The 10,920-nt window shown below is 27.0% G+C and overlaps 1 protein-coding gene across 2 annotated transcripts; it reads right to left on the minus strand.

Moving 5' to 3' along the window:
• Positions 1–1,765: 1,765 nt before the first annotated feature.
• LOC106787225 (putative glycerol kinase 5) lies at positions 1,766–8,954 on the minus strand. Of its 2 annotated transcripts, XM_014749413.1 has the most exons (12): positions 8,479–8,954; positions 6,607–6,700; positions 6,201–6,300; positions 5,340–5,499; positions 4,776–4,890; positions 3,718–3,911; positions 3,502–3,628; positions 3,286–3,390; positions 3,035–3,129; positions 2,759–2,922; positions 2,542–2,675; positions 1,766–2,470 (listed from the first exon to the last, which is right to left on the minus strand). In XM_014749413.1, exons 1-12 carry the CDS (start codon positions 8,572–8,574, stop codon positions 2,328–2,330), a joined length of 1,527 nt encoding a protein of 508 aa, XP_014604899.1. In that variant the 5' UTR covers positions 8,575–8,954; the 3' UTR covers positions 1,766–2,327. The 2 variants fall into 2 exon arrangements, with proteins under 2 accessions (XP_014604899.1, XP_014604901.1); XM_014749415.1 differs by lacking the exon at positions 8,479–8,954 and having other exon boundaries at positions 6,205–6,300; positions 6,607–6,697.
• Between the last annotated feature and the right edge of the window lie 1,966 nt (positions 8,955–10,920).

Genomic DNA, 10,920 nt, shown 5'->3' on the forward strand with positions numbered 1-10,920 from the left:
ACGCTTCAAGCCAGAGGAATGAACACTCCTCGATTCCGAAAGCATTGTTTTCAACATTCCCAAGCTCGAGTTGTTGTTATACTGAATTAAAACGAAAACGTTTGACATACAGTCAATCAGAAAAATTTTCGGACATTGAAAGGCAAACATAAAACATATTTTTATGATTTTTAATTAGATATAAATAAATTCGTGTACACCGTATGTGGTATGTGAACAATTTTAAATACAGGAATATTATTTTTCTTGTAATATTGACAGAAAATATAAAAAGAGAATTTTTGGTGTTTTTTTTTTATCAAGAATTTTTAGAAATAAAAATAATTAGAATCAATTTTAAAGTAAACTTATACTTTTATAATAAATTATATTTGTTTAAAGATATATTAAATTTACATTATAATTTTTATTGTATCGTAAAACTCAATCATTTTATTAGAATTTTTCAAAATCTTTGAATAAACTTAATTAATCAATTTTAATCACACACACACTCACACATACAAATTTACAAAATTCACATATAGAAATAAATAGATTGACGAAATTTATATACACCTTATTTATAAAAGTTTTACAAATATTCACAAGAAATTATTTAATTCATATTCTGTATTATTTAACATATCAGATATAACAATAAAATATTTCTTTAAAATTCTTCACATACTTCATTTAACATGTTTATTTTCCTATTCGAATTTTCAGAGTTTAGTTCGATAAAAGTTATTTAAATTGAAAAAACTTTTCAAATAATTCTTTTACTCACTGTACTTTTATTTATTTATCCAAATTTATGTACGCAGTCATGGAAATACGTATCATGTAAATACATAAATGTATACACATAGGCGCGTTCGCTTCCCCCTCCAAGATTGAAAACAATACATCCGACAAAATTTATTCCCATGGATCGATACTACTGGAAACAATTTATTCGATTATTCTATTTAATTTTTACCTCGCAAAACTAACTACGAATAAAAAATTTGTTTTATAATACGATGATTAATTCGTTTTCAAAATTGTATAGAAACAAAATGAAACAGTTACTTAAATAAATTCTCGTTAATTTTACTCAATAAAAAAAATTCATACTATTTGAAAACATAAACGATTTGATATGTTGTTAGCATATTAATTAATAAAGTATGTCATTAGTAAAGGTATTTTGTATATTTCTTGTTTTATTTCGTAATAATGATATCCTAGAATAATCCTAGAAAAATCTCATTTTGAATAGATTAAGAATTATCTTAACAATATAACCATCAGTATTTTAAACGTCTCGAATACAAATTTATTGAAGAAAATGTCATTAAATAAAAATTTTATATATATATATATATATTAAATAATTAATCAGATATCTTAATGACCGAATGAGACAAAACATACAAAATGCGATAAAATAAATAGAAAATCAGATGCAAAATATATTTGATAATATATGTGATACAAGTGACTTTGACAAAATATACATCGAGAATGACTTAGTTTCATATCATTACATGCTTCATGTATTATTTAGTGTATTTAGTATATTATACAATGCGAACATGGAAGAACCGGTTTTGTACCATACGATGTACGAGTTTATAATACTCTAATACATTTGCGTTTTACAATGGATTATTTATCTCGAATATATTTAACTCTTTATGGCAATTTGTATTTTTGAAAACCATACAAAATAAATGAAACGTTATTTTGGTACGCATTAAGAATACAAATATTGTGGGATAAAGAAAAAGCCATCAGTAACATGATATATTTTATTGTTTAAAAAGTTTGTACTAACGAATCATGTGTATAAAAAAATATATCATTATTAAAGAGATTTCCTAAATATGTTAACAATATAAAAAGGCACTTTTCTCAGGAACACATTAACATTACTAATGACTCGCGAATGTTTTATCACAAGAATGGTTTCTATAAATATAACAAATAGTATATAGCTGTGTGTAGCATATTTTGTGTATTAAATAATTAATTATTATTATTCTTGATAGATCACGCGAAAACATTATTTTGATTAAAAATCGACTTTTATCTATTGAGTATACTACAATTATAAGTATTGCATTAGAATATCATGCCTTTTACAATATCTTTAATTATTCGATCTATTCATTTTCTATTTAAATATCATTTAAAACTAACAGTATCCTAAACGTGATGCTCGTATTACTACATAGATAATCTTATTTACAATATATTTTAGGAATATAGCTTTTTTTAACTAGATTCTTACAGCACATAAATATTTATATTAGTACAGCTTTTTTTATTTTTTACTTGACTATGACCAAGCACCTTTGGTATCAATACCAGTCTGTAAATCGATCTACTGCTCGTTTCCATTGGGTAATAGTATTTTTATAACGTAATTGCGAATCTTTGTTTGGCTTAAATATTTTCTCCACTTTGCGAAGATTTTTTAATTCTTCTTTATTTTTCCATATACCTAAAATAAATTATTGATTATTTTTATTAATCTGAATTTCCGTATGTACATAACACACACAATTTTCGTACCACAATATAAGCCAGCACAACATGCTACACCAAAAATGGACATTTCTACACTGACAGGTCGCTCTATTTCTAAACCCGTGACATCTGCCAATAGTTGCATCATGAAATCATTTTGGGACACTCCGCCGTCGATTCTATTTTATCAACGCATTATATTCATTTCATTTTCATTCAACTTTGGAAAATTATTTATCTAACCAAAGGCTTCAATCCTTACCGTGCTTTGTTAAACGTGAAGTTAGTTTCTGAATGAAAACTATCGCAAAGCAATAACGTTCTGAATACAAGACTTTCTAATAACGATCGTAAAATGTGGGCTTTTTTTGTTGTTGATTTCACTCCTAATAAACCTGCTGCCGCAGAATTATTATTTATCGGAGCCTACAAAGAGAGACTGTATGCTCAACATTATTTCTTTCTAATTAAAATATCAAATGTAGATTACAATAATATCTTATATTATGCATTTTATAATTAAACTTAATGTCTATACCTGGAGTCCGGTAAAAGCTGGTATAAAATATACTCCATCCGAGTCTTCCACTGAATTTGCTAAATCCGATATTTCTGCTACATCTTTATAAATTTCTGCGACATAATATACATGATTAAACTTTATGATTAAACTTTATGATAAATGATGCGAATAAGATTTAAGCGTATTTATCAACGATATACGTGTATCGAAAGAGTTAAGAGATCTATTTTGTAATTTGTGAATATTGAAATTGAAAGAAAAATTACCAAGAGCTTTCGCCCATTCAATGAGAATTCCGGTATCATTCGATGAACCTTCTACAATGTAAACTAATTCAGATTTAATACGCCAACCAACCAGGGGATAAAGACCTAATAATTAATTTGACTTTTTTTAGATATTATTCAATATGCGAGTATATAACAGAATTTAGATATATGTTTAAATATAACAGATTTGCATGTCTTTTTGTTTGCAATTACCAGTAACAGATGCATATGGTTTTGCTCCAGTATTAACATTAACAAAAGTTCCTGTACCCATCGTAATTTTCATATCACCTGGATTAAAACATCCCGAACCGAATAAGGAAGCTGCTTGATCAGCCATCTAAAATTATAAACAATAATTGCAAGTATATTACAGGAACGAATAATTAACGAACCAATTTAGAAAATATTTCTATTTTTAAATATTACACAACAATATATAGGAATTTCAACGCCGAATATATGTTTCGGTGTAACCCCAAAGTTTGTAGCGGTATCAACGATCTCAGGAAATATATGATGTGGAATTTTTAATAAATTCATTGCCCATGTAGCCCATTTCATAGTAAACGGATCAAACAATCCAGTAGCAGACGCGCTTGAAACATCCACTATATGTTTACCTGCGAAGAATAAATTTCCAAATATAATATAATTTCCAAAGATATCCAAAGATAATTCAAATATCTTTAGATATCCAAAGTACATTAACGATGCATACTGATGTGAATATATTCTTCTATAATTTACAAAGCTTCTCTTCCCATTTATCTTTTATATCTCTGCGAAATGTATTGATAAAAAGATATTGATAAAAGCAGTGATGAAAGCATAAAAGGATCCTTAAAATATATATGTTCCATTTTGTCAAGTGTATAAACTTAATAATAAATATAAATTGTGTCAATTACGTTTATGACCATTTATGCATATATTTTTGAATATAGCATTTCTTGTTGCTACTTTTTGTTAGAATATAGCTCAATGAATATTCTTAGAGATTAAAACAATGTATTTGCGCTCTACAGAAATAACATTTAGTTTATTTCTAATTGCATGAAAAACGTAAGCAATAAATTAAACGACATGTAAAACAATTTTCGGATTAAATAAAATCTATATAATTTAGATAAGTAAATGTGTGTTTTACATAAACATATGCAGAATGAAATACATAGATAATTAATTAATTAATAGCAGTGACTTTAACAGGAAGTGAAATATCGTTAGAAAGAAGACTACCGGGGAAAAAAAGAATCTCGGAGCTAAGATAACTGATAAAATTCATTTGGTCTTTTACCCTTTGCCTTCCTATTTTCTCATTGAGTTGATATTTAAGAAACAGCATTATAAAGTCTTTGAAATAGTTAGTAATTCACAGTAAGCATGATTCAGAGTAACTGACATTTATCTTTAAAAATTGCTCGGCAGCAAAGAGTTATATGATGTATAACAGAATATGAATAATGAATACTGATAAAGCATACCAGTTAATTTGTATAAAAGCCAGCAATTAACATCGCCAAATGCTACAGAGTCATTCATTGTAGCTTCTCTTAGGCCTTGTACATGTTGCAAAACCCAAAGCAACCGTAAGGTAATCTAAAATATATGACGATATTGTTATTATTATTATTTGCAATAAATAATGAAACTCATTAAATGTGCAGGATGTTTTGGAATATAATGAAACCATTTCAGAAGTGGACATAAAAACAATGAAAAAGGTTCATACATTTTGTTTGACGACGTTTAGAAATTACAGATACTTATTACGAAATATCCTATTAGAATTTGTTAGACATGATGCAGATTAAATTAATTTAATCACATCGAATCGCTACATATTACGAGAACAATTAAACAAATTTGCGGGCTTGTTTCGTGTGTACATTTCAAATTTTTATTTAAGAACAAAATTATATTTAAAAATGAAGAAAAAGATCCGCAAATTTGTCTAATTTGCTCGAAACAGATATTCGAAAATGTCGCAGAAAAGATTTCGTATAGCGATAAATATTCGTATAGCGATAGAAAAATAAATAATAAACCTGAGTATTCATAAATTTCCAAACACTGCCAGCCAAAAATCGATTGCTTCTCGTTAATATGTAAAGTATGTAAGCCCCTACACGTAATCCTTTTATTATTAATGAACAATTCCATTCCTTAACTAAAGAATCTGCTCTTAAATCCTTCCATGTTATAAATCTGTAAATGAAGAAATTAAACTCATAAACAACTTGCATTTAATTTCATTATTAATAAATTAACAAGATTTTTAGCTAATTTCTTAATAACAATTGTATAAATTCTTGAACATTTTCATTCCTCTTTTAATATTATATACAAATTCAATTAGTTGTTTCTCTCGTCCAAAAATAAAATTATTAATAAAAAGGTATCTTAGGGAATTTGGACATTGAAAAGAAATAGAACTTCGTTTTGATAAGTTGGACGTTTCGTCCCTTTATTGGGACTTATTCAGCAACTTAATCTCTAAAGTTCAGCGTCTTTTTTATATTTAAGCGGACATACATTTGTCTTTTTATTTATAATATTCAAAACACTATACATCTACACTTCGTTAAGTCTTGATCCGTTATATTTGAACACTCAACAAAACTGTTTTTCCCTATATTTCAAATTATTAACAATAACGTGTTCAACTACAATTAAACAAACTATTTGAATTTTTAAAAAAGTGTGGGATAATATAACACCAGATTTTATTAAAAACTTAGTAGATCTTTTTCTTTTCACATACTTACTATACGAATACTTTTGTCCCCCATTGTATTTATATTATTAGTTAAATTTTTAACAAATTAAACATCAAACTTACGCAATTAATATCACGCAACTAAATTTCTATGTAAAATTTATTTTTATTTAAAGTTATTTGCAGATACTTATGATAATGGTTTCCAGTTAATAAATTCCAACAGCTGAAAGTTCCACGCTGCGTCGAAATTCCAAAACATGTCAAAGAACTTGGGTCGAGTCCGCTTACTAATAAAAAAATAAAAAATAATTCACGACAATTAAATACGTGAATTATAGCTTTAATCTTGTCTTAACTTAAAACAATGCTGAATAAAAAAAAATGAAATGAAAAAAACAGAATTGGCTATTGAAAATAATAAACGAAAATAATCGGCATCTTAAATTTCCATTTCGAATTACTATAAGATGATAAGAAATGTTCTAAGCATGAATATACGTCAAATTACAAGTTATGAATTAATACAAATCGAAGAGCAAAATTACACTTGTAATTAGTCATTTTTATTTTTACTTTTTTATTTTTTACTTTACCATCTAATGTATCCTTGACAGTTTTTACTATAATATTCCAGAAATGGTCAGGGTCGATCTCGATGTAACCGCGATTTGAACAAATAAGTTCCACCTGTGGACGAATAAAATAAAAAAGTGATCCAAATCAATACTCCTCATAAAAAAACAAGTAGGATTTTTTATTCTACTGAAATTGCTTTGATTAATTGATAATTTGAGTAAAAAAACTTGTAACAAAAGTAGGTCCTTTTATGTCCATCATGATGTCCATGAACGATTCAAGATTGTTTGTCCGTGATCAAACGGAATTTCGATCGGACATGAATTCTTACTCTCGTCTTATTTTCTTATTGTTAGCGTTATTGATCTTTCCCATTCTCTTTTTCCTTTGAAATACAATTATTAAAACAACAATACATCGGTATATAAATTCAATGAAAATAAGAATCTTCTTATTTAATTTAAAAAAAAAACTTCTACATATATTCCAAAATATTTAATCGTTTGAGTTATTTGGAATTAAACATGCATAGCACGGCAATGACATCATTTTAATAATTATCAAGTAGTCAAACATCCAAATGTTGCGATAAAAGTGAATATTTAAAAACTACAATTCTTATGCAATATGACAAAACATATTAAATTTAAATTTATTTGAATTGTTACAAAATAATATATATTAAAATTAATAATTAATGACTCCTACTTTCCTAATTTTTTATTTGTAATAGCATTTCTCGGAAGGAAAATATATAATAAATTTTCACTTTTCTGTCAACTTGCTTTTTTATTGGCCCTTAAATTTTTAGATTTGTAATTAAGGATCAACATATACTGAATGCGTATGACTATAATTGAAATATCATCCCAACGTCGTGTTACGATTTTCATTACGAGTTTTGTATTCGAGGCCATCTTAAAAATATCCATTCAAGAATGTCTACTTATATTTCAGTTTTTTTCTCTATGGATGGAATTAAAAAAAAAGAAACAAAAAAGACGTTTCTGCAAAAAAACTAATTTGAAAAACTTTCCAATATGAATCAAAGTATTGGCTGACATAAAATATAACGTTTTTATCTTACATGATATTCCTATTTTTCAAAATTAATTTAAATTGCATTCGTTTTTTGATAAAAATATTAAATGTAAAACTTTGCTTCGCTGTTTTCCTATAGCTGGCTTATAAAAAAACAATTGTATAATTGGAGTTCAAAAAGAAATAGAAAAAAAAGGTATTTACTTCCTTCAGCTAGCAATTATGTTGAATAGTATTTGTAAACTGTACATGTTTGTATTTAATTTTATCTTATCTCCACAAGAAACTTTATTTTCCAACGAATATACATATCTAATGAAAGAATGAATGATCGCAAATGAAAATAAAAATGCTGCTACTAGTGAGCCGATAGTCGATTGTCGATTAAAATATATATATATGTTGTATTTGCTATTAAATCGAAGTAAATTTAAATAAAGATAAAGATAAAAATGATTAACATATAAACATATAGTTTTCATTTATTATATAATAAAACATTCAAATATTTAATTTATTACCAAATGAAATAAATAAAATATTAAAATTATATTTTCTCAATTTCGTTTACAAATGAACTTTCATACCATCTTCATAATTAACGATCCATTTATTGTTTTTAATTCCAATCTCCTGTTAATTTAGATTTAATATAAAGTATAGAAATTGTATATATGTAAATCATTTAAACGGATTAAAATTAGCAATAATTGTCATTGATAACATTAAAAAGACAGTTGCAATAAATTTCAGCGCCAAACCGGAATATATGCATTCGTACGAAACGCGCGGAGGTGGAAATAATTTTAAAAAATTTCAAAAAAAAGAAAATAAAAGAAATTCCAAACCTTTTCGATGGAGGATGATACAGTGTTTGCATTTTCGTCAATAATATGACAACGGACAGTAGTAGTACCAACGTCGAGCGCAACGATGTGTCTCATAGTTAAACAAAATTTCACGCAAACGGAGAAGTTTCAAATAAGTAATGAATGATACAATCAAATGCATATGGCACCAATAGTTTCGACCTCGACTTTATTTCACTTAAATGTCACCAGGTGGTGTCGATTTCTTCGTCGTAAGATGATGGCCGCAACAACGAAAGTACATTGAGGAACGCGTGATTCCACGCGAACTGTTACGTTTATTGTGATATAGAAACAAGTATTTGAACTTTTTTAAGCTTCTAATCAAACACTCTAATACACTCCGGACATATTCATTAATATTTATCTATTCATCTTATGCGTATTTTCTTTTACACGAACTAAATAAAGCCATCGAATCTCAGGCGTTTATCACGACCTAACTAGGATGAATAATTTATCTTTAGTATACTACGCATGCTCCTACTGCGATAAAAACTCTTCAGAATTTCAAGTAAATAACATTGAAAAACGATCGCATATCTTTTTTCTTTTCGTTCTACTTCGAGTTATCTATAAATTTAAACATTAATAGTCAACCATATTGTCGACAAAAAATAAATGAATATTTTTTAACATGAAATGTATTCATATTAGATTCTTATATAATTTTTAATTGCCGCTATGACATTCGTATAGGTCAATGTTCCTCAACTGATTACATGTGTCCCGCGGATCAATTAATATTGAAATTTTTGTACTCCGGATAAATGAAATGAAATGTTCAGTGATCCGTGGATTACCAATTGAAAAAAACTGGTATACATTATTTTCTATAACATGATTATTCTCTTATCAAAGAATACAGAAGTACATAGAAGCTCACAAGTCAACTTTTTGTGTAACCACATTCGTCTTAGTTAGTACCCTGACCATCAGTAAGCAAGAATAGGATCTTAACGCGATGGCGGTACAATACTATATCAGTCGCTGGCAAAACATCACCTGAATCATTTGAAAGTAGGAAGGTACTTAGAGTACATACAACTATGTACTCTTAAAAAGATGTTTCTTATCATTTTTCGATAAGTCTACTTGTTAAAAAGTTATTTCAGCTTAATTTCAAGTCCTATAAATTTTATTGTAGTTCATTTATTCATTCATTTTCGTTTTTTAGTTTCATTGAAACTTCACAAAATTGTCTCATATTATTAAAATAGAAAATAAAAAATCGCGATGTGATGACTTTTAATAGACAAACTCTTACAGAGTATTTTTTTTTCGAAAATTGCAATCATTTTTTCACAGTAACTTTTGAAAACAAATATGTGTATTTTGTATCTTATTTGTAAATGTTGTTCTTTTGTATCTGATCGTCCACTTTTCGGTAGCATATAGATATGTTCATCGCATATGAATGTTCTTCGAGAGCGTATACATTAGCGAAAGGGTTAAAATAATAGTGGTAGATTGTTTAGGAGAATGTTTGTTTCTGTTACTACCAGTTCTTGTTGTACTAATTTTTTGTAGACTGTTTCATACTGTATATTTGATAGTATTATACGGTCATCACGTTAAGTACATACTCTCGTTTTTATTTAAAACAGTGTGCCGATATAAAAAAGAAATTATTTTTCCAGCGCTATAATTATCAACAATTTTTGAAGTAACGTAATGGATAAGTTCGCAACGCTTAATCGAAATACCGACTGTAGATACACAATGAGTTAACAAATTTTCAAAGAATGCAGGAATACTTAGACGCTCACAAGTCCCCTTTCTTATCTACCCAGCATTATTTTTATTAACACTGGGACCACCATTGGACGATAGTATGTACTTAACTCTATGACGATACAATACTATCAAAGAATACAATATTCTATGATAGTATATATAGTAAAATTATATTGTAAGAAACTTTAAAATAATTATATTTAATTTTTAGTATCTAAATATACGCGTGTGTGCCTTCAGAAATGCGTTTTTTATACATATATATTTTAAAAAGTAAAAGAAACTCAAAAGGAGTAGATGATAAATCCAACGATGATCACCTGTAACAAAAAGAAAACTATATTAATCATACAATCAAGTGATACATTGGCCTGAAATGTAAGTCGTCCAATTCTCAGATGCACTTTTCAATTGAATTCTCTATTTACTTCTTTCAAATCTCTATTAACCGTTGCAATAAAATTAAATTTACACGCGTGATTTTACATTTACATAAAATAAATTTAAAAAAAGGAGAAATTACAAATATTAAAAATTACTACAAAAAATATAATATCTATTAAATATTATGAAATACTTTTAAGCTGCATTATACAGAATAGAAAAATTGCAAATTTAATAAAATACGATCAAAATGACAAATTTTAAAGACGAAACAAGAAAAAAGAAATTACTGTAATATTT

The sequence above is a fragment of the Polistes canadensis genome, unplaced genomic scaffold (assembly GCF_001313835.1).
Source record: "Polistes canadensis isolate GaletaPanama2010 unplaced genomic scaffold, ASM131383v1 scaffold_95, whole genome shotgun sequence".
Lineage (NCBI taxonomy): Eukaryota > Metazoa > Arthropoda > Insecta > Hymenoptera > Vespidae > Polistes > Polistes canadensis.